The sequence below is a fragment of the Falco peregrinus genome, chromosome 2 (genome assembly GCF_023634155.1).
Source record: "Falco peregrinus isolate bFalPer1 chromosome 2, bFalPer1.pri, whole genome shotgun sequence".
Lineage (NCBI taxonomy): Eukaryota > Metazoa > Chordata > Aves > Falconiformes > Falconidae > Falco > Falco peregrinus.
The window spans coordinates 126,906,636-126,929,388 of record NC_073722.1 but is presented as its reverse complement, the minus strand read 5'-3'; the positions used below and the strand labels follow the sequence as shown (position 1 = coordinate 126,929,388).

The window sequence follows — 22,753 nt, the reverse complement described above, 5'->3', positions numbered from 1 at the left end:
CGCCAGGTCCGCCAGGACTCGTTCGCCCCGCCAGGCCGCGACCCTCGCGCCCCCAGCACACCAGGCCGCAGTTCGTTCCCAACACTTTATTATCGCCGTTCGCGCTCGGACTGCCCCGTGCGGAGCGAGGAGGGAGCGGCCGTGCCGCGGGGACAGGGCCTGGGCCCGGGGAGATGGCGCTGGCGGGGAGGGGGCTCAGCTGGGGTGGGGTGGGGCGAAGCGGGGCTCTGCAGCACAGCCCCACCGGGCCCGCGGCAAGGGGGCCGCAGGCCGCACTACCCCCTGGCTCCTCCTGGCACGGGGGTCCGCGGGCTGGCAGGGCAGGGCGGGCAGGGCCAGGGGGCAGCCCCAGGCCGCGGTGCCGGAGAGCTGCTCCGCTGCGGCCTCCCTGGCCCGGAGCCGGCGGCTGGAGCCCCACAGGCCCAGGGGAGCTGCGCAGGGCGCGGGGCGGGGAGGGCGCGGTGAGCGGCTGGGGTACAGAAGTGTTCGGCGTGAAGAGTAGTGTTACGCGGGACACCCCCTCCCCCCCGCACCCTGCGGCGGGGATCAGTCAAACGAGATAAGCTGTGCCTCTCCGCTGCCCGGCGGCTGCTGCACAGGGGCGGCCACCGGCGGGGGCTGTTGCTGCGGGGGGGCCCCTCCAGCAGGTGCCATCTGGAACAGATAAAGTGGCTTCATCAGCGGACATGCCGCCCCGGGGCCCCAACCCTGCCGGGGCTGGTGGCACTCACCTGTTGGTAGAGGGGCTGCTGCCCAGGCAGGTAGGACTGCTGGGCTGGCAGGCTGCTCAGTGTGGCTTCCTGCGCCGGCAGGGCAGACAGGAGGCTCTGCAGGAGCGAGGGGGTGGCCGTCAGAAGGGCTGGGGGATGTGGGGCGGCCACAGGGCAGAGGTGGAGGCCCACAGCCTTCAGCCTGCCTCCCCTTTTCACAGGATCGCAGAATGGTCAGGGTGGGAAGGGACCACTGGAGATCACCCATTCCAACCCCTGGCTAAAGCAGGTTCACCCACAGCAGGTTGCAGTGTTGCATCCAGGCAGGTTTTGAATGCCTCCAGAGAAGGAGACTCTTCCCCACCCCTGGCAGTGCATGCCTTGAAAGGCTCCATGGGCTGAAGACCACTCACACCTCATCCCCCCCAGCACCCAAGAAGGGGCCTGTGTAGCAGGGGGTGCTCACCTGCATGCCATAGGGCTGGTAGCCCATGGAGACTGACTGGCTGCCCATGTAGCCCACAGCACCCGACTGGGGGGCCTGAGAGATGGCCGGGATGCTCTGCGACTGCGAGGCTGCGCTCTGGGGAGGAGAGGCCAGTGAGAGGTGGTGCAGGCAGCGATGGCTTGTCTCAAACCAATGCCCCAGCACCACTCTCCCCACTCCACTGGAACCAGGGTGTCTTCCTCCCTCTGCACCACGGGAAGCTCTGAACTGGCTCTGGCCCCGGCCCCAGCCCCAACCCACTCCCACAGCAAGAGCAGCCGCAGAGCCAGAGATCTGGGACCACCCAGCCCTTTCTCCCTCCCGCTCAGAAATTCCATTGCCGGGATGGAGCGAGTTGCACCAAGCCCTGCAGAACGCCACAGCCAGCCACGAGCTGCTCTGCCCTCGCTTGCCTGGTAGCCCTGTGTTGGAGTTGGCTGGTAGGATGAGTACGCCGGGGTGGTGGTGGGCACCGCCTGCCCCTGCTGAGCCGCCTGCCCACTGCCTGTTCCTGGCTGGTACATGTAAGCGTTCACCATGCTGGGATCTGGGGTGGAGAGGTCAGAGATAGAAGCAACCACCTTGCCCTCAGCTCCCACCCACGTGGGAGCAACTGGGTGACGTACCTGTTCCCGTGACGGGCATTGCGGTGTATGGCCCCGTGCCCCCTTGTGCTGCCTGGTTCATATATACACTGTGCATGGGAGAGCCCTCCACGGAGCCAGCCGGGCTGAAGGTGCCAGGGAAGCTGGTGGGCCCGGAGGGCTGGTAGATCACCCCACTGGCTGCGGGCATGGCCTGGAGCTGTTGAGGGAAGAAAAGGAAGCTTTAGGCCACATCCCCTGGGACCTGGCAGGAGGGTCTCTGGCCCAGCAGCCGCACCTGTGCATAAGGCAGTGAAAAAGCTGGCATCTGGGCTCTCATCTGGATGGTCTGCTTCTGCTGTTCCAGGCGCATCTGCCTCTCCTTCTCCTGCTCCTGGAGTCGCTGGATGGCCAGCTGACGCTGCATCTCCAGGTACTCCTGTGGGAAGAGGGCCATGACAACTAGAAGCCAGGACACCACAGCATCCGCTCCTGCCAGGGCAGCTGCCCCTGCCAGTCCTGGGCTCGCCCAAGGTGCAGGCAGGCCTGCTGGCTGACGCAGACCCAGATACCCTGGAAACTCTTCCCTGCCTCACCTGCTTCTTCTGCCTCATGATCTCCAGCTTCTGGGCCAGCTGGATCTGGCGCTGGCGCTCTGCCTCCTCTGCTGCACGACGCAGCTTCTCCTGATGCTCCTCCCGCAGCGCGTTCAGAGCCCCACGTGCATCCCGGATCTGAGCCAGTTTGTCCTGCAGGCCTTCGTAGTACACTGGGGAGGGAAAAGCCAGTCTCAGGGACCCTCTCAGGCCACAGCAGTCGGACCACCTCTCCCTGCACACTGGCTTCTCTCCAGAGAGACCGTGTCACGGGAATGCCAAACCCTGGCCCTGGGGAAAGCCCTGGCAATCAACCGCTCCTCCCCACGCCCACAGCTGGGCAGCTCCCACATACGCCTGCGCTCATCCAGCTGGTTGAGCAGCTCCAGCAGCTGGGGGTGCATGTTGTTGATGGACTGGAAGAGGGACAATACAGCCGAGTCATTGGTGATGCTGCGGCCCCGCATGTGGTTACTCTTCATGCGGTTGACAAATGTGGTGACCGCATTCTGCAGTGCCTTCAGGAACTGCTCGTGGTTCTCCTCAGACTCGCCATTCTGGTATTGCTGCTGGAAGGACAGGGAAACCAGTCAGCCTCAACTCTCCCATGCTGTGAGCCACCAGCAAGCCTGCAGAACTGCGTGTCAGGGCCAAGGGAAGCATTTGTGCACTTCTCACCCCTCAGAAGCTGCCATAGTGCCAGGCCCCCTCTTACCTCAACAACACCAAGTGGGGCAGGGTGGGCTTCCCCAGGCTGAGCGGCTGGCTCTGTGAGGGACAGAGGTGCTGATGGGGTGGGGCTCTTGCGAACTTCCTCTTGTTTCTTCTCCCAGTAGTTGCGGTTCAGGTACCGAGCCAGCTGCCAGAAAGAGCAGGAAGATGAGCATCACAGCCCCGCGGGGAGTGAGCCTGTGCCATGGACTAGTAAGGCCTGAGTCCTTACCTCTGGGTCAATGTCCTCAGCCAAGGGAGCAGAGGAATTCTGGAAAAAGACAAACAGGGAAATCTGGTTCAGAGAAACCAGAGACCCACAGCTCGCACACAGACGTGATGCTCAGACCTGGTTACACACAACCACCAGTGCCGAGCATCAGCAAGAGCCTGAAAGGGGACAGCCCTCTCCTTCAGCCAAACACATGCTGCAGCTACTGGAAGCAGCAGAGGTACCTAAATGCCAGCTGAATACAGACCTTCTTGCTGAAAATGCAGCAGTGCTGCGAAAGAGCAAGGGATTGAACGAGACAAATCTCTCAGAACAGGAATTAAATCTGACGCGGAAGACTCAGGCTAGGAAACTGGCCTGTGTCCAGCCACTTCGTGTTCAGGGGCTCCCATGAACGTACCACAGATGGGGAATAGAGCGTGCTGACTGGGGGAGCTGATGACGTGACAGGTGTGGGCTCAGCCTTCGGGTACATGGAGTAGGTAGTTTTCTGCCTCTGCAAAAGAGGGAAAAAACAGTCAACTCGGGGACTGTCCAGACCCCTCTAAATCACCCAGTCAGCCACAGCCTGGGTAGATGAGGTTCCTAGCGACGGCCAGGCATGGCCGGCAGACCCAGCCTCACACTTTGTGTGGTTCCCGCAGGCCAGCATGCCCAGGGCTTGCAGCTTGGGCACAGCCTGCTTCCAAGATCCGCAACTGCAACGCAGCATGTGCCGGGCTCCACTTCCACCCTCTCATTCCACAGGCCCTGCAACTTGCTCACACCAGGGCAGGCCTAGAGATCTGTTACTGGAGAGCAAGGAGATGCCCAGCACATCTGGGCTGTATGGCAACAACCACTCCCAGATGCCAAGCAGGGCACAAACCATTCTCTCCTTCTCCTCAGCCTCTGACTGAGACAAGGCAATAGCTAGTTGGAGCTCTTCCTCCTCTTGCAGAGCTGTCTCATCACGCTTTGGGGGAAGCTGCAAGTGGAATGATGATGAGGTGGTCAGTAAAGGGATTAACAAGCTGGTCAGGATCACTGGATCACCTACAGGGCAGCCACTCACCTGGGACTGCTGAGAGAGGGGGCTGGTCAGGTACTCAGGGGGCAGTTCAGAGGTGGCAGCAGCTTTACCCTCAGCTTTCCTGTAGTCAGAAAGAGGTGACAGTGCAGACTGAATGCTCCTTCCTCCGCACTGGAGCCCCAGCTCTGCACAACACTACAGCTGTAAACCCCATTCCCAGGAAGAAAGGGAACCCAGCCCTGCCTGCGCAGCTTGGGAAACCCTAGCTCAGGTCTGCAGAAAGGTGGCTCCACACCAAGCTTCTCCCCTCACAGTCCCAGCTGTTGGAGGCAAAGAAACACACCACAAAGGGTACTGACTTGTTGAGATGCTCGTAACAGGGCTCGCACACTCTCACTTCCTTCTCAATCCCAAACTTGGGGATGGTGGAATACTTGGAGGAACATTTGCCACAGAATATCTGCCCACAGGCCCTGCAATGATGCTGCAAAGGATGGGAGACATCAGTGCGGTAGCAAGACACTTCTTCACCATTAGACAGCATCTCTCAGACACTCCTGGTGTTTCCCTGCCAGTGGCCAGGGAACACAGCCCAGCACCAACACACTTCCATGCAGGCTCAGCGGGACGTGCAGGACCAGGGAATCCAGAGGGGCAGCAGTGGCACCCACCTTCCGTGTCACAACGCCAAACTGCACTCGACATCTGTGACACTCCTCAGCATCGACCCAGTCTGGAGCCTGTCAGGGTTAAGGAAAATTGCATAAGAAGGGGAAAAGATGACTCAAGGAGAGTCTCCACAGAGCCTTTCAGGAGCTCCTACAGCTAACCAAGGTATTCTTATGAATGGGGGAGACTGGAAGCATTTGCAGCTCAACAGGAACTATGAATTTCCACAAGTTATTTCCACTCACATTCCTAGAGACTGTGACGCTTTCCTAGTCAGCAAGAGATTTTCTAGGAACATATCTGCACAGCAATCACTTTAGCAATGCCCTGCTGCCATGTTCAGACTGCCATGCTGGGGGAAGGCCACCAAAGTAGGGTAAGATGTCTCTTATAGATACACAGAGAGAACTCCCTGTCCTGGTCAGTTCTCCCCCTCTATGTGGTAGTTTTAGGTTAACTTGCTGTGCACCACCCCAAAACTGCCCACATGACAGCTGGGAGCAGTATGTACCCAGTAAGGCCACTAATCTGCATGAAATGGAAGAATGCAAGAATGGAAGGCTCAGTAGGAAGGGGACAGGAGATGGAAGGTCTGTCCTGCAGTGCCGACTCCCTCCCCACTACCAGAGCTCACCCTTTCAGCAGCGAACATGGCATCGCTCTCTTTGAATTCCGGGAACACGTGACCTGCAGGAGAAGTGACAGTGTCCTGTGTGAAAGGGCTCCTCCGGCACCAGAAGGCCGTGGTGCCTACAGCCTCATGCCACAGGTCTCAGCCACACTCATATCCAGCTCAGCTCACCTACCCTGACCATTATCTTACTCTGACATAACTGGCAACAATCTTCCTGCTGCAGGAGGCCAGAGGCCAGTGCTCACACAGTCTGGCTCTCAGCCACGCTCTCAAATCACAGAATGGTTGGGGTTGGAAGGGACCTCTGGAGATCATCTAGTCCAAGCCCCCCTGCTAAAGCAGGTTCACCTACAGCAGGTTGCACAGAATTGCATCCAGTTGGGTTTTGAATGCCTCCAGAGAAGCAGACTCCACGACTTCTCTGGGCAGCCTGTTCCAGTGCTCTGTGTCACCCTCAAAGAAAAGAAGTGTTTCCTTACATTCAGATGGAACTTCCTGTGCTGCAGGTTGTGCCCTTTGCCCCTGGTCCTGTCGCTGGGCACCACTGCAAAGAGCTTGGCCCCATCCTCTTGACACTTGCCCTTAAGATATTTGTATAAAGTGACAAGATCCCCTCTCAGTCTTCCGCAGGCTAAACAGGCCCAGCTCCCTCAGCCTTTCCTCATGAGGGAGGTGCTCCAGTCCCCTCACCATCTTCATGGCCCTAATGGGGACATGCCCCATTGATTTCCCTTATACACCTGTAAGGGACATCAGGGCCCCTTGGATAAGGCTTATTTCTCAAGACCTTGAGCTGACGATGGGGGAAGAAGAGGCCGCTGAGTGGGCAGGCAGGGCTCTGAGGCCCATCCCCTATGAACAGCAAGAGCATGGCAACACCAGCTCCGTGGGCGATGGAGACCTCCAGGCTTTCCCACTGCCCGTGGAGGTTCTGGTGCAGAGAAAAGCAGAGACGGCAGCACGTCCCTTCCCTCACAGGAAACGCTGCCATCCCAGGACAAGAGAGAAAGTGCCATGCTGACACTGTCAGAAAGCAGGAGCATGGACCCATCCCAGGAGGACTAATGAAAGGCTGGGAGGAAGGAACCACCCTGCTGTAAATTCCTTCCCAAAGGACACGCTGATTTGCTGCCAGTTTCCTGAAGAACATTTGCAGCTCCTGCTTTTCAGGTCTCACTGCCAACCCTTAGCTGCTAGCAGGGCTGGAGGCCCACAGCAAGGCAGCCCCCAGTCCTGGGACAACAGGGCTGTCCTCTCTCTGCAGCAGGATTCAGTCACTCCAAGAAGTTCATTGGGTATCGGGCACCAAGAAAAAGTTCAGTATTGTAAGTCCAGATTTTGCTGATGCCAGGCAGGGTCCTGACACCCATTCCTGCTCCTGCAAGGCTCCTCCAGAGCATAGCTGCTCGGCCAATTGTCCACCCACCTTTTCCCACAGAGTCCTCACCTTCAACCTTCATTATCTGATAGGTGTCCTGCACCACCTTGTACTTGGGCTCATTGCGGAAGGCATGAGCCCAGGCCTGGATAAGGTACAGGATCTTACTGCGGACACTTGTCTCCACTTGTCTCTGTGCAGAAAGGGAGGAGAAAAAAAAAATCTGAGAAAAAGATCCCGAAACCCCAAGGATGGTGTGAATCCCCTAGAAGAGAAGCCAGAAATACCATTCAGGGGAAGAGAAACTTTAGAGCACTTGTGCAAGGTAAGAGCTGTCAGAAAGCTGCCATAAGGACAATTCACAACAAGGATGACATACTCCTTCAGCTTCCCCACTTCTGCCCTCCAGCACAAACAAGAAAACTTCCTTCAGAGCAGCATGGAGAAACTCAAAAAGGGGTGTGGTTATGATGCTTTGAGAAAACACCCACAAAGACTTGCACAGCTGCTCCCCAGGGCAGACACAAACATTGGCCTGCACAACATCTTTGTTCACCTCCTCACAAGAGTTGCTCGTTCTGCACTTGTAAAACTGTGGGACCTACAGCTACCCAGCTGGGCAGAACAGCAACAGTCTGCCTCACCCGAGGACTGACAGGGCACCACAAGCTCACAGCCGGAGGGTGTTGGTGCCAGACTGTCAATACCTCCAGCCTGGGAATACCCAACACTACTCAGGATGTGACACAGTACAGACAGCTGGGAAGCCTGCCCTTTGGAGGCAGGGGTGGTTGTATCACAGTTCAAGGAGGTGGAGGAAACTTGGCAAGCCTGTTCAGATCCCAGCCAGCCTCCGAGAGCAACCCTGTCATCAGCTGACCAAATCATCACACGTTCACATGACTGGCTGCTCCAGAAATCCCCCAGGAAGCAGAGGAGCATTGTCAAGCTCCAATTTCAGCCAAGAGCTCAGCCCACACAGCATGACTTACTGACAGTTCCTGGAGCTCCCAAATTCTAGAAGATCTGGCAAAATCCTGCATTCCACAAGTCACAACCCTGAACCTCATCAGAACTAAGACCATGTTACCAGCACTAGGCATTCACAAGCAGCAAAGTTCCATGTGTAGGAGGAGAATGGATCTGTGGCAGTTATGAAACTACCAAGGCAAACTGGAGAGAACCACAAAATCTCTGGATCTGATCTCCTCAGCGCTTGGAATAGCTGCACCTAGCCATCACATTACGACAGCACTCCTATCTGAACAGAAGACCCTGCATGGAGACTGAAGCCAGCCCTAACAGGAAGGTCACAGGAGAGAGACACCCTACTACAGTGTACAAGATGATGGGACTCGCACAGCTCATTCACCAAATAATCTGGGTCATCTGGTTGTCTGCTTCTGGCAGAATACAGAGGCTGTAAGGAAGGAACAGCACTGCTCTAACAAGCTCTTGTCTGGGCATTGCTGTTCTGGGGCTGGGAGCTGGAGACAGAAGTTCCCATTTCCACTTCAGTTGTGGAAGTGTCCAGAGCAAGGACTTACAGAGCTCTTACGGGTATGTTATATCAAACCTGCAAGTGATAGCTTCTGGCAACAGCTTGTCAGTGAAAACAGCCAGGTTTACATCCTGCAAAGCTCCTCAAACAATTCCACAGGCCAATGAAATGGCCATGATAAAGGGGAAGCTTCTGCCAGTTTTTACCTGGTGCTCTACCTTCCTGTGTGTGTCTCGCTGTGCTATGGGAAGGCGATTTGCCTCACTGCTGCTTAGGTCCTTGGTGAAACTGCCAGACCATCACCTCTCTTTTTCCTTTGCTGTCTCAAGCCAAGCAAAGCGTTGCACCCAAGAGCATTTACCATGAAATGGTCTAGGCCTTTGCAGCGTATTCCTACCCCACTTCACAATACAGCCAAACGTGACCTCTGCTCTCACATCTTCTCTCCCTCACAGGCACTCCTTAGTTCCCTACGCTCCTTCACATCATGCAATACAGTCTGCTCTTTTCTGAAACACATTTCCCAACACCTTCCCTTCTGCTCTTTACGCAGAGGGAACGAAAGAGAGGACACATGCATTTTCTCCTTCTTCTGCTTCTTTTCCAACCTCATTCAAAATCAGTAGTAAACCAAGATACATTTACCTTGAGTATTTCCTTCAGTTCCTCCATAGTCTGTTTATTGGCCACCTCATCATGGACTGTTTGGCCACAGTTTTTAACCACCGACTCCATGACCTACAAAGGGCAAAGGACACCGTTAGCCCACCACCTTCTTCCTTCTCTGTGGCCTGTGGTGAGTCCTAGCACACGTTACAGGTCACTGCAGCCAGCACACCAAGATGGGGGCACTATTTAAGCTCTGAGTTGCATTAGGGCAGTGTCAGTCAAGCCAGAGAAGTCCACATCGCCATGCTGGAGAATAAGCTACCCTTCAACTTCATGGTGGCCTTTGTACCTCTTCTACGTGGAGACAGACCCCCAGGGACAGTATCTCAACTTCCAGCTTTGCATATTCCTAACACTGAGGTGGAATTAAAGAATGAAGACCATGGGCTGCTGATCGGTCACAAAACTCTCTGCTAGAGCCAGGAGGAGGCAAACTCCAAGCTGCAACTCCGATGCTCCATAGGCAGGGAACACTGTGCAGACTGCGCAGCCCAGGAGGCAGGTTTATAAAAGATGGGAAGTTCCCTGGCCTGTGAGCCAGGCCCCTGCAGTGCTCACGGTTTAGGCTGACGTTACCTCCAGTGCATAGAGTGCCACATGGGGATTCTTATCGTTGACTTTCTTCTTGATAGCGTTGACAGCATATTTTGCTCTGGGTAAGGAAAGAGAGTACACGTCCTCAGGCAATCAAGAATCCCAGGGGAGATTTCAGCTGCTGCTGAACGCCTGCCAACCCCCACCCTAACAAAGGGTAGAGTTAGCTCATGGTCTACGAGATTCCCCCAAGGCAAACCCCCCCCAAGGGAAGAGAAGGAATGAGCGCATTCAAGCTTCAGTTTCTCTGAGGATTTCAGGCCAGAGGTAACCTGCAACTCCTGAGGTCAGGGAAGTATGTCAGCATATCTGGTGGCACCATACTGCCTTTCCAACATTTTTCTGAAAGGCAGTAACAAGATGCATGCTACTGCAGGCTGACCAGTCTGAGACTCTCATGCTTCATTGTGAAGCCAAGGAGGGCTGTGCTTATAGTGCATCCAACAGCCAAAGAGCACTTACTGGGTATCTCCCTGACGGATCATGTCACAGATCTGCAGGATAGATTCCCAGTCTGTCTCCAGCAGAAGCTGGCTCGTAGCCTTATCTGCAAGGAACGAAACCATTAGGCTGCTTTAGGCAGTACTGCATATCTCGGCTCTGCTCCACCGCTGCCGATGTGCTCCCGGGACAGCTCCCACAGACTCCGGCGATGCCCCAGACGCGAGCACTCGGGGATAAAAATCCCGATTTTTCGCGGAACGCGCCAGCTCTTCCCCTTCCGACACCCCAGGGCACCCGGTAATCTCGGACCCGCCGCCCCGGTTCCTGCGGGCCGCGGGCCCCGTACCGCCCGCCCGGGCAGCACTGAGCCTCGGTACCGGCCCGGGCAGCGCTGCGCGCGCCGGCGGCACGCAGCCCCGGGCCCGCCCGGCTGCCCAGGCTGAGGGCTGCGGCTCCCGGCCACGCCGAGAGGCAGCGTCCCCCAGCCCAGCCCCCGTCCCACCCGCCGCGCCGAGGCGAGGCCGCGGCCGGTACCGAGGAGCCGCTCGAAGGTGCCGCCGCCGCGCCCCATGGCGTCCCGCCACCGCCGTCGCCGCCGGCCTGGCCTGGCCCACCGCCCCTCCGCGGAGCGCTTCCGCTTCCGGCTTCCGGCGCGGGGGGGGGGGGCTCTTTCCGGCGGGCCGGGCCGCGGCGGGATGGCGGCGGCGGGGAAGCCCGTGCCCACGTGCCTGCTGCTGGGGGCGGCGGGTGGCGGCAAGAGCCTCCTGGCCAGGCGGCTCCGCCATATCCAGCGGGGCAGGGGGCCCGGCGGGGCGGGGGGAGTCTGGGGGGTGGGCGTCCGGCCCGAGGGGGCCCGGCGGGGCGGGGCGGGGCGGGGCGGGGGACCCGGGCGGGCAGCGGGCCGCGGCCCTGTCCCCTTCCCCTTCCCAGGTACCGTCGTGTCCTTAACCCGCGGCACAGCTGAGCGTCGAGGAGGCGGCCGCGGAGCTGGGCGAGCCCCCGGCCACACAGCCCACGGTAGGCAGAGCCCGGCGGGGGCCGTGAGGCAGCCGGCAGCCCCGGGGCGGCCGAAGGGCTCTGTGGCACGCCCGTACCGAGCCCCTGTCCCGGCAGGTGGGCACCAACCTGACCGACCTGCGGCTGCCGCGGAGGGTGACGGTGCGGGAGCTGGGCGGCTGCATGGGCCCCATCTGGCCCAGCTACTACGGCGAGTGCAGCGCTCTCCTGGTGAGCGGCGGCATCGGTACCCCACGCCCGGGCGGCGGCTGAGGGGGGCCCCGTGGCGGCGCTGCAGCCACCCTGTCCTGAGCCACAGCCTCGAGGGACAAACCGGGCCGGGCAGGACATGTGTGCAGGGAAAGGGGCACCCCGTGGCTGGGGTGGGGGCTGCCCCAGCTCTGCTGCAGGGAGTCGGGCCCCTCAGTTTCGCCCCGGTTGTGCGATTTCCCTCCTCTGTGCCCTGATCCAGCACAGGGCACCCTCGGGCACACCTGCACCGCTGCTCTCCCTTCTCCTCCAGTTCGTGGTTGATGCCGCTAACCCCACCCAGGTGTCATCGTCCTGCATCCAGCTGCTGTCCGTCCTCTCTGCAGCGCAGCTCGCCTCTGTGCCGGTGCTGGTCCTCTTCAATAAGATGTGAGGAGGGGGCTCAGCCTGGAGGGTGGGGGGCATGCTGAGGGGCTGCAGTGGCTCCCGCATTGCTTCCATCGGGTGATGCCCAAGGAAGTCTGCTGCATCCTGGGGAGCAGCAGCTGGCCCTCCCAGGCTGGCTGGGCCTGTGGAGACCCCCCAAGCCGGGGGCTGGGCCAGGCAGGAGAGCCGTTGCAGTAGCCTAACACAGCCCCCCCTCCTCCCAACTGCAGTGACCTGCCCTGCTACATGTCACGGGTGGAGATGAAGTCGCTGTTCCGCATGCAGGACATCATCTCCTGGGCCACACAGCCCATCACGATATTGGAGACCAGCGCCCGTGATGGCACTGGTTTGGCTGACGTCCTGCAGTGGCTTCGGGCCACGCTCGGAGATCCCCGCTGACCCAACCCTGCCTGGTTGTCTGTGGCAGCCCAGGCAAGTCTTGTCACCAAAGGAGGTGGCCAGTGAACAGCTGCCCAATGTGGGGCTGGGCACGGGGCCCACATGGTGTCACAGGCCGGTGGCAGACAGAAGCCCTGTGGGACTTCACAGTAAAACTTCCACAGTACTGTCCAGATTGGTGGCTGCCCTGTGCTTGGATAGAAACCCCAGCCTTTCAGGGAAGGGATGAGCAGGAGCCTTAGAGGCCAGACTGTACTGGCACCTCTAGGGACAGGGGGGGTGGTCATGGGGCTCGGGGGGGGGGGGGGCGGGGCTGTAGCAGTGCCTGGACTGGGCTAGGCAGGACTGGGGCTGGTAATGCCTCCTGGCTTGGAAGCCAAGTGCAAGTGGGGCTCCTGACGCTGGTAATGCCTCCTGGCTTGGAAGCCAAGTGCAAGTGGGGCTCCTGACAGCAGCTTTTGCCTCAGTGGCCTCGTGCCAGCCAAGGCACAGCAGGGTGACCTGGGGGAAGACAGTGGGGGGCCTGGGTGGGTGTCAGGAGCTGGGGCAGGCTGTGCTGCAGGGATGCCTCTGTCAGGGACATCTCATGAAGTGCAGCACTGTGCAGCTGCTCTCTGGCAATTGCTTAGGTTTGAAGCACGGCTGGGTCCGCACAGAGAACCTGGCCCGTGCCTGCACCAACAACATGTGCCTGTCCACACCGATAGCCCACACTGGCAGCCCAGCCCGGTGCCCAGCCGGCTGGCAGCTCCTCCCCTGGCGGCACGAGTGCCAAGTCAGAGGGTTACTTGTGGCTGCCTGGGCCAGGCGCAGGCTGCAACGCAACCTCTCTGGCTCTGTTGTGCCACAGGGGCACAAACGGCTTTCCAGGGCCAGGCCTCCTGCCAGCATGCCGTGGTGGAAAGCAGCTCTCAGTGCTGGGGGCTGTAGCCACGGCACAATGGCGAGTGGCTCCCAGGGCCAGATGCCATGAGATGGCAGTAGTCCTCACTCCTTCGGCATGGGCTGAGCTGGGCTCTTCCCGGGGCAGCCCATCGGCAGTGTGGAGAAGCCCGAGCACACACTGCCGAGTCACCACCCCTAACAAACACTGATGATAGCATGCCAAACCTGCTTGCCTGCTTCCAGCCCAACTGGTCCAGGCACAGGCGGGGAGCTCTCCCGAACAGCTACACTTTAATGGGCCATGTCAGCCTGCAGTGGGGGAGACAGAGCCTTCAGGTTCCTCTGCCCAGCTCGGCACTGTGCTGGTTTCTCCAAGCCTGTCCCGCTGGCAAGCGCAGTGTGCTGTAGGGCTGCTGGGCTGGGGCAGGCTGGGTGGCCTCGTTCATGGGGAAGGTTATCAGCCAGCAGTATCTCGGTGAGCCAGGCACTGGGCTGGAGCTGGGTCGGTGCTGGCAGCTCCCAGCTCTGGCCTTGCTGCTCCTGGGGAGCACAAAGCAGGCTTCAGGTTCTCTCCAGCTGGAAAAGCTTCACTGTCCCCAAGGGCTTCTGAAAACGGCCTAAAGCTGTTGTCAGCACTGGCTGGGGCGTTCACAGAAGGGAGCGTTGTTCTCTGCTAACAGTAACCACCCACGGTGAAGGGCTGTGCTGGCAAGCCAGCCCTGCACCGAACCATGCCCTGGGACGTGACAGCAGTCCTGGCCCTGGTCCTGCTGCGCCTGTCATGTCCCGAGCAGCTGCAGGCAGTGGGAGCATCCCCATGGAGCTTCTGGACAGCGTGCCTCAACGGATCCTTGACCCCTGCAGTCTGGAGCAAAGGATCTTCCCCAGCACCCCACAGTCCTGCTGATCCAACACCACGCTGCGATGGCTCAGAAAGCTGGATATGGTCCCTGGCTGTGAGCCGTCCTGTCCTGTTTCTTCCTTGGGCATCTGACACTAAGAGGGCAGATGCAGTCCTTGAGACCCCCAAGTGTCTGCTGCCAGGGGCAGACAGCACTGCCCCACGCTGAAAGGGGAGTGGAGGCTCTCTAATGCTCCATGCCCCTCCTGTTCCCTGTCCCAGTCCTGCCCCCGTCCCCTTCCTTGTCCCTGTGCTGGCTCTGCTGGCAGCAGTGCCATGCCTGCACCACAGTAGCGCCAGGGATCCAGCATCCCCTGGGACAGACCAGGTACTGGGGCAGCCCAGCCATCTCCCCACCACGCTCATCCCTGCATCCCCAGATGCTGGCTGAGCAGATGAGAGCGAGAAGTGAGACGCCTGGCTCACCCCATCATCTCCTGCACCTTCCCGCTCCCGGGCACATGACATTCTGCTGCAGCAGGGCTGGTCCTGGCAGTGCCACTCCCGCCAGCCCAGCTCCAGCAGGGAGCAATGTCCATGCACCCTGCCAAGCTCTGAGCACCCTGGCAGCCCCCTCTCCCCTTCATGCATGCCTCACCTGGCACTCAGGCGTGTCGCCCTCTCTGCTCATAAATGGAGTGAAGCTTCTGAATGAGAAATACTTTATCTTCTCCTTCCTGCAACAGCAAAGACATTGCAGTGAGCAGCTGTGGGATGTGTTCTTGCCTGTCCAAGGTCAAAGCGCTGTTGGGGCTAAAGCCTGAATCCAGCAATCCCGAGGCTGGACCAGGGAGTGGAGCAGCTGGGACTGCCAGGATGGACCAGCCAGGGGGAGCAGAGAGAGCTCACGCACGTTGGCAATCTGCTCCTTCAGCAGGCGCATGATCCTCTGCTGGCCTCTCACCACCTGGATGTTGAAGTAGGTCACAGCTCTGCAATAACAGGCAGGATGGGATGGTGGCAGCTAGAGTGGGAAGCTGGGGGATGCTGTGCTCCCGGCACCAGGCCAGGGCACAGGGCTCTGAAGTGACACCCCTGTTCCCAGCACCCTGCTTGGGGCTGTGACAGCAGGACCCTCAAGGCACAGGGTCGAGGGTTCAGGCTCAGGTCTATACTCACAGCAGGACCCCAGACACAAAGAACAGGAGGAAGGGGTTCTCCACCAGGTGCTGGAGGACCCAGGCGAGCCAGGTAATGTTTGGGTTGGACTTCTCCAGCACTTGCACCCAGGTCTTCCCTGACTTGTAGATTGTTTCCAGCCCCTGGAAGGGACCACAGGTTTCTGACGGCTGAACCCTGGGTAGACAGACCGATGGGGCAGTCAGAGGGACGGGCAGCCCAGCAGCCCCTGGGCCCAGGGTACTGCCTGGCCCCAGAGATCCAGCCCTCTGGGCACAAAGCCTTGCCTGCCCCACCCATCCCCAGTGGCTGGATGAGGGAGTCCTCATCTTGTCCTGCATCAGGAACACCGGGAACAGCTAGCAGAATTAGGCACAGGCCAACCGCTGCTACACTCTGTGCAATGACCAGCAGCTGGGCAGCATCACCCTGCCTGGGGCACCACTGCACAGCCCTGCGCTGGGCACAGTGTGCTCCATGTGCTGTCAGGGCTGGGAGGCACGGTCCTCCTCGCCATGCAGCCAGCGGTTCTGTGCCCCCAGCCGTGCTCTGGCAGGTACTCACGACCAGATGGTGTAGGAGAGGAAGATAGCTGCACCCAGGAAGGATGGGAAGCACAGCAGCGTGATGAAGATGGTGCTCATGTGAGATGCTTGCCAGGGCTTGCTGGGGGACTGGCAGTTCTGCATCAGGCTGGTCTGCAGACAGGGAGCAGATTCCTGCATGCCGCCTTTCTCCTGGGAAGCAGCCCCCACCCTCCTGTCCCATCCCTCCCATCCACCCGGAGCTGATGAGCTTGGGGACACCCTGTCCCCACACCTCTTCCCTCCCACAAGGACAGCACCACGCTTTGCACAGTGCAGCACCTCTGCTGTGGCAGGGCACAGCATGCCCACAGGGCTGCCCGTCACCGGGATGCATGGGGAGCTGCAGGGTAGGGGTGGGCCACTCATACCTTTTTGATATAGAACAGCAGCAGCAGCTTCAGTGTCTGCACAGCCGGCAGGAGTGGTGCAAAGAGAACACCCAGCCTGGGAGAGAAGGGGGAAGACGAGGTCATCCTAGGTCTGAGCCCTGCAGGAGCCTGCGGTAGGCAGAGCTGGGGGAAGTTGCAGGGCACCAACACCAGCTGTGCTCAGGCTTTTGGAAAGCAAAAAGCAAATGCCTGATGCCCTGTGCCAGGTTTGCTGTGCAGCCTGGGCTGGGGCTGGGCAGTGGCTGAGATCTCCCCAACCCCTGGGGTGGTTGTTCCAGCTCCCAGGTGTGTTGTGAGTGGGAACACAGCAGCACACACAGGGGTCCCCTCCCTGGGCAGGGGGGTGCAAGGCCAGGGGCTGCAGAAAGGCAGCGATGGAGGTGGCAAAGCAGGGGTCTAGCAGCCAAGCAGACAGGCTGGAGGGGAGCAGCTCCCCTTGGAGCAGCAAGTGCCATTATGGTCTGGAAAAACAAACGGCTGCACGTACACCGGGGCCTGCTCCTTCCCCAGAGCTTTGGAGGGGACTAGCTGGGTGGGGAACACTGGACTGGTGCTGGGATGCTCTGCTGCTGATCCCCCCGTGGCTCTCACCATGCTGCCAAAGCCAGACCACCCGGGCCAGCATGTGGGTTGTGGCTGTAAGGTGCCAGAAGGAGGCACTGTGACTGCCAGGCCACCCATCTCCCTCATCCCACCCATGCAGGGCTGGGTGTGGCAGGGGTCCTCCCACAACCCGGCTCAGAGAAACATGCAGCTCCCCGGGCCTGGTCCCCGCCAGCACCTGGGAACCATGAGGCATTTGCCAGCAGAGGAACGAGCCATGACAGGTAGGAGACCTCTCACCAGGTCAGGGTCTGCCCGTAGATCAGCTCCAGCACGTTTCGGGCAATGTCAAACTCGGGTCTCTGCTTCCTCTTCAGCCTCTTCTCCAAGATCAACCTGGGAAGGAAGCACAGTTCTGCTCCAATGCTGCTGCTGGGGGGGGGCACTTGGCACCCCATCTTCCCCCTCAGATGGTGGCAGAGCCTGGCGCACCAGGGCAGCACCATCCAGGCAGCGGAAAGCTGAGGCCGTGCTGGGGATGCCATGCTGGTGGGGGGACACCTCCTGGGGCATGTTACCTCCAGACCAGCTCCCCGAAGAGCATGTCCAGCAGGGTGAATATGAAGTCCATCACCACAAAGCGATACAGGTCCTGCCCCACGCATGTCTCCCAGCACTGGGGAGACAAGTAAAGGCGGCACAGAATCACAGAATGGGTTGGGTTGGGTTGGGAGGCACCTTACTTAGTCCCAAACCCTGTGCCATGGGCAGAGACACTTTCCATTAGACCAGGTTGCTTCAAGCCCCATCCAGCCTGGCCTTGAACCCTCCCAGGGATGGGGCATCCACAGCTTCTCTGGGCAATGTGTGCCAGTGCCTCACAGCGAAGAATTTCTTCCTTATATCTGATCTAAATGTACCCTCTTTCAGCTTAAAGCCATCTCCCCTTGTCCTATCACTACACACCCTTTAGGTCTCCCCAGAGCTTTCTCTTCTCCAGGCTGAACAACTCCGCCTCTCTCAGCCTGTCTCCATAGAAGAGATGCTCCAGCCCTCTGAGCATCTTGGCCTCCTCTGGACTCGCTCCAACAGGTCCATGTTCTCGTTTTGGGAGCCCCAGAGCTGAACACAGTACTGCAGGTGGGGTCTCACGAGAGCAGAGGGGGGGACCTGCTGGCTCTGCTGCTTTGGATGCAGCCCAGGATACAGTTGGCTTTCTGGGCTGCAAGCACACGTTGCCGGGTCAGGTTGAGCTTCCTGTCAACAACCACCCCAAAAGTCCTTCTCAGGGCTGCTCTCAATCCATTCCCTTCCTAGCATGCATTTGTGCTTGGAATTGCCCTGACCCTGTGCAGTACCTTGCTTGGCTGTGTGGAACTTCATGAGGTTGTCACAGGACCACCTTTTGAGCCTGTCATGGCATTCAGCAGGCAACAAGGTCTCTCCACCCCCACGACTTTCCTGTGGACCCCATGGGGTGTAGGGGCTGTGGGACCTTTTCCTCCCCTGCATCCCTTTCCCCAGCTACCCAACATCTGGGGTGCTCCTGGCTGGCTGGTGCCCCCCTCTCCCCAGCAAAGGAGCAGATGGTGCCTGCAGTGCTGTCTGGCAGACCCCCAGCTGTCAGACCCCTTCCACTGCTGCCCACTGGTGCCATGACCACAGCCTTGGCTTTGCTCCATGCTCCCTGGGCAAGGGATGTGGATGGCATGGCCCAGCCGGCTCATGCTGGCGCTGCGTGTTCCTCGCACTGAGCCATGCAGAGCCCAGCCCCAGCATGGCAGTGCTGACCTCCTCCATCGAGCAGACAACTTTCCGGCTGAGCCACTGGTAGCAGAGCAGACCGAGGACCACCATCTTCAGAATGAGGTTCCTGGGGAGCAGGAGCAGGGCCAGGAGCCCCTGAGTCCTGGGGACAGAGGGGCTGACCCCATGGATGGGGTGTCTGGCCCCAAAGCCTCTCCCCACACTGCAGCTGGGGGTGTAGGACATTCCCTCGACCCCAGCCAGCCTACCTGCAGATTGCCACATAGACCTGTGCCACAGGGGAGTCCTGCTTCTCCCACATCGCCAGCAAGTTGTACAGGTGGGGCATCAGCATGTTGAGGAGAGACACCACAAGGGGCAGGACCAGCAGGATGGCTTCCTTCTGCTGCTTGCTGCTGCCTTGTGCTTGTTGATTCTGCTGAACCTGTTGAGTGGGTACCAGGGTGAGCACATGGCCGCTGTACCCGGCACCCTCAGGGAGGGCAGCAAACGCTGAGGCCAGGGGAGGAGCTGCAGTGGGGCTGCCCCTACCCCCTGGGGCTGCTCTGGTCAACCTCCACATAACCCAGCCCCTCAGCAGCAGGGCAGGAGATCCCAAGGGGCAGCACTCACCACGTGCATGTGCTCTGAGAAGTAGAACACAGCCAGCACGCAGCCCAGCACAGTGCTCAGCGAGAGGGCCCAGGCCAGGAGAAGCACAGCGGAGTGCCTCAGGCGCTGGCAGAGGCTCAGGGAGTGGGAGTGGGACCGCTGCTCTGCGAGCAGCTCCTGCAAGAAAGCAGTGCCAGTGCTCCTGTGCATGCTCCAGGTCCAGAGCAAGGGTTTGTCCCACTGCACCGAGATGGGACCCCAGAGGGCTGATGGAAAAAGCACTGGTGCAGGGTTGGTGTCAGGGCATATTTGCAGCTGCAGGGCTCCCCTGTGCAGTGGGGAGGAGAGGGGTGCTGAGCCCTGGGGTCTGGACTGGCTCTTGTGAATGCCTTCACCTGCCCACTGCATGGTGCAGGGGCCAGCTCCAGCCAAGGTCCTCACCTTCAGCTGTGTGCAGATGTTCTCACACTGCAGCTTCACCGAGCGCTTCTGGATCACCTTGAAGTCCCAGGCACAGAAGACTTTGACAGCCAGGTCCCCCGTGGAGCTGCCCACACGGTAGCTCTCCCCAAAGGAATGGGACATGCTGCAGTGATGGGGAGGGTATCAGGGGGTGCCTAGGGGCTGAGCGATGGGAGGGATGACTGGCAGAGCCAGAGGTGCTGCTGACCCACCTGTACACTAGCAGGATGCAGGTGATGAGGAAGCAGACCCCAATGCTGAACACGTAGGCCAGAGGCATGTTGTATGGGAGTGGAGGGTCTGTGAGAGGGCATGCACTGCTATTGGGGCTGGAGGTGCAGGGGTTGTTGAGGGCGGCGTTGCTGTAGTAGCCATAGTAGAGCAGTGAGTGAGTGAAGTAGCCCTGTGGGAAAGTGCACAATGGGGCCCACAGTGATCTTGCCGGTGCCCATGGCTCCATGCCCAGCCTAGCACATCTGTGTCAGCCGCTGGAACATAGAGCCCTGGGCTGGGACAGCACCAGGCACCCCCTTCTGCACCCACAGCATGGTGGTCCCAGGGACCTGGCTGTGCGAGGGCAGGATCCGGGGCATTGCCATGGCAGGGGATGTAGGGCAGGAACCAGGGCATCACTGTAGTGGGGATGCAGGGCTGGGCCCCAGGCTTGGAGCTCCTGGCCCAGTGCTGTGCTGGCACTGGTGTGCTGACAGTGCTTACCGCTCCTGTGAGAAGCTCGAGGCTGGTGAAGGGCTGGGGGCTGGCTGAGGCAGGGGGATATGCAGCCTGCAGGGCTACCACGAACACCAGGAGGATGAGGAATGAGATGATGTTGAACATAAGGAGTGTCTTGAGGAAGAGGAAGTAGGAGAGGACACTGGAGCCAAAGCGTCCACTGATCTGCTTCAGGGCATAGTGCCAGGGCTGCACAGCAGCGAGCAGGGAGAGGAGCCTGTACCAGAGGCCTCGGCAGCACTGGGGAGAGAGAGCCTGGGAGAGCACCAGCGCCAGAGCCTGTACCAGAGCCCCTGACAGCTGATGTGCAGACCCGTGCCCCAGACTTACAAGGACAACGTAGTCCTTGGACCATCCACAGGGAGAGAAGGAGGCCCGGTGCTGGGTGCACTGCCGCAGGAGGCCCCTCTGCCCGCTCAGCTCCTGCCTGCCCAGCAGAGAGGGATGTTGGAGGGTGGAACAGTCCGGGCACGGCTCTGGCTGTGGGAACCCTGCCTGGCTGAGACCAGTGGGAAGGGACCTACCGGAGGGTGCGTTTCTCTGCCAGGCTGAGGGGCACGGTCAGCAGCATGTGGCCGCGCTGGCTGGGCGAGAGGCTCAGCAGCTCTTTCACCAGCAGGCTCTGCTTGTCTGGGAGCACAAAGGGCTCAGTGGGATGCAGCCAGCCAGGACACAGCATGCCTGTCCCAAACACAGTGCGGGGACAGTGCCTGACACTGCCTGCTCCTGCTCCCAGGGGACCCTCACCTTCCAGTGTGGCCCTGGCAGGGTCAGTCTCCAGGACATACTGCCGAAGGCTGGGCCGTGCCGCATGGCAGAGCTGCTGCAGCGGTGGGCGGCTGCTCCGGCGCCGCAGCCGGGCCGTGCGGTTGTAGTACTTGGAAATGATGGCCCCGCGGCTGCGCCCTGTGGGTGAGAACAGGGCAGGGGTTGGGTGCTCCCACGAGAGCAAGGCAGATGGGAGAGCTCTCCCGAGCGGCTCCTGGGCCTGGGGAAGGGCAGCTGGCAGCTACCGATGGTGCGGCTGGGCATGTTGGCGAGGATCCGCAGGGAAGCGGAGGAGTAGCTGAGCTGCTGCTCGCCCTGCTCAGGCTCCAGGCAGGCTGTGGCACAGGCGTCTGGGGGAGCCAGGAGGGCTGGGTGCTCTGGCAGAGGGAAGGCAGGACGCAAAGCAGTGAGAACTGGAGCACCCATGGCTCCAGTCCCTGCAGCCCCGCTCCAGTGTGCACTCCTCCAGAGCATCCCCTTCTCCAGGGACGCTCTCTGTGTCCCCAGGGGCAGGTCTACCCTGCTGCCTGCACTGCCAAAGGTGTCAGCGGGCTCCTGTATGTGCTTTGGCTGCAGCCTCAGCACAGGCTCTAGCTGGCCCAGGCAGGGTCTGGGACAGGAGATGGCCCTGGGCACACATGCTGTCCCTGTCCCACCCCACCTGCAGCCGCAGTGCTTCACCTCTGCCCCTTGCCTGCATCTCCAGCTCCAGACCCGCCTCCACCAAGCTGCTCTGCTCCTGGATGAGTTGGTGGAAGGAGGTGTGCAGGGCTCCCTCGTTGTCCGGGCTTGGCTCCTGCCTGCAAGGACAGACTCACTCCCCTAGGGCTGCGCTAGGCACCGGGGCCCGAAGCCCACCTGGGCCTCCCTGCGGCTTGAGGGCTGCTGCTCCCCCGCGGCGAAACCCCAGCCTCATGCCACTGGGGCTGCAGCATCCTGGGGGCCGTGCATGCGGGGGCACGGCACGGGCAGCAGCAGGGCAGACCCACACTCACCCATCGCTCTCGGTGTCCTCGGTGACGTGAAGGGCAAAGCAGGGCGGCTGGGACATCGTGCTGGGGCCGAGCGCTCCCTCCAACCGGCCACCGTGCCACAGGGAGTAGGCGTCAGCCGTGGACCCTCCGGGCACCCCGACTCTCCCGGGGCCCACGGGGTGCTGCCCACCGCCGGGGCGGGGACGCCAGGGGCCGCGGGTCTACACCCAGCACCAAGCCCGGGACTAACGGCGAGGCCCCAGCGGCCGGGCGCTGCGGGGCAGGAAGGAAGCGCGGGCGGATGGGGGCGCGACGCCGGCTGCGAGCGGGTCCTGCCCGCGCTGGGGGGGGGGGGGGGGGGGGGGGCCGCTAACCGGGGCAGGGCGGGGACGGAGCCGTTCCGCGGCACCGGCAGGTCCCGCAGCCCCGGGCTGGGTGAGGTCGCCCCTTCCCGGCCCTGCGGCAGCCCCGAGGGGCTCGAAGTGGCCCCGGGAGCAGGGAGACACCGGGGAGGAGACCTCTGTGTGTCCCCCTGCCAGCGCCGCCCGGGGCCACGCGCCCGGCTCCCAACCGCCTGCTCCTTCCTCCCCTCCCTCGTCCTCCTCCGCCGCCCCGCGACTACAGCTGCTCCGGGCAGGCGACGGCCCCGGCGGGACTCCCGGCCCGGCCCCCACCACCCCGGGGCTCGCCCGCCCGCCCCGGTACTGAGAACCGACAGAGCCACGTCCCGGGGCTCCCACCGCCTCCACCCGCTCCTGGCACCGGGCAAGCGCTGCGGCT

The 22,753-nt window shown here is 60.8% G+C and overlaps 3 protein-coding genes across 18 annotated transcripts; 1 reads left to right on the top strand and 2 right to left on the bottom strand.

The window, feature by feature from the left end:
• Nucleotides 1-71: 71 nt before the first annotated feature.
• Nucleotides 72-10,858, bottom strand: HGS (hepatocyte growth factor-regulated tyrosine kinase substrate). 4 transcript variants are annotated; one of them, XM_055794051.1, is made up of 21 exons: nt 10,756-10,858; nt 10,240-10,324; nt 9,760-9,835; nt 9,160-9,252; nt 7,083-7,206; nt 5,636-5,688; nt 5,004-5,072; nt 4,692-4,816; nt 4,375-4,453; nt 4,189-4,287; nt 3,721-3,816; nt 3,321-3,359; nt 3,093-3,236; nt 2,733-2,946; nt 2,378-2,550; nt 2,080-2,220; nt 1,824-2,001; nt 1,611-1,744; nt 1,177-1,293; nt 732-921; nt 72-654 (listed from the first exon to the last, which is right to left on the bottom strand). In XM_055794051.1, the coding sequence occupies exons 1-21, from the start codon at nt 10,790-10,792 to the stop codon at nt 551-553; spliced, it is 2,370 nt and encodes a 789-aa protein (XP_055650026.1). In that variant the 5' UTR covers nt 10,793-10,858; the 3' UTR covers nt 72-550. The 4 variants fall into 4 exon arrangements, with proteins under 4 accessions (XP_055650026.1, XP_055650028.1, XP_055650027.1 ...); XM_055794053.1 differs by having other exon boundaries at nt 732-827; XM_055794052.1 differs by having other exon boundaries at nt 2,733-2,943.
• ARL16 (ADP ribosylation factor like GTPase 16) lies at nt 10,791-12,430 on the top strand. 2 transcript variants are annotated; one of them, XM_055794057.1, is made up of 5 exons: nt 10,791-11,005; nt 11,181-11,238; nt 11,335-11,448; nt 11,741-11,856; nt 12,084-12,430. In XM_055794057.1, the coding sequence occupies exons 1-5, from the start codon at nt 10,791-10,793 to the stop codon at nt 12,253-12,255; spliced, it is 675 nt and encodes a 224-aa protein (XP_055650032.1). In that variant the 3' UTR covers nt 12,256-12,430. The 2 variants fall into 2 exon arrangements, with proteins under 2 accessions (XP_055650032.1, XP_055650033.1); XM_055794058.1 differs by lacking the exon at nt 11,335-11,448.
• A 982-nt stretch (nt 12,431-13,412) lies between these two features.
• TMC6 (transmembrane channel like 6) lies at nt 13,413-22,198 on the bottom strand. Of its 12 annotated transcripts, none has more exons than XM_055794037.1 (21): nt 21,995-22,198; nt 21,681-21,799; nt 21,245-21,376; nt 20,979-21,137; nt 20,756-20,861; nt 20,562-20,658; nt 20,217-20,486; nt 19,712-19,902; nt 19,479-19,623; nt 19,059-19,214; nt 18,695-18,870; nt 18,471-18,552; nt 17,258-17,355; nt 16,982-17,075; nt 16,624-16,748; nt 16,116-16,191; nt 15,725-15,858; nt 15,161-15,337; nt 14,895-14,973; nt 14,640-14,718; nt 13,413-14,136 (listed from the first exon to the last, which is right to left on the bottom strand). In XM_055794037.1, exons 1-20 carry the CDS (start codon nt 22,048-22,050, stop codon nt 14,647-14,649), a joined length of 2,544 nt encoding a protein of 847 aa, XP_055650012.1. In that variant the 5' UTR covers nt 22,051-22,198; the 3' UTR covers nt 13,413-14,136; nt 14,640-14,646. The 12 variants fall into 12 exon arrangements, 10 of the variants coding, with proteins under 10 accessions (XP_055650012.1, XP_055650014.1, XP_055650015.1 ...); XM_055794039.1 differs by having other exon boundaries at nt 13,413-13,680; XM_055794040.1 differs by having other exon boundaries at nt 20,217-20,471.
• Nucleotides 22,199-22,753: the final 555 nt, after the last annotated feature.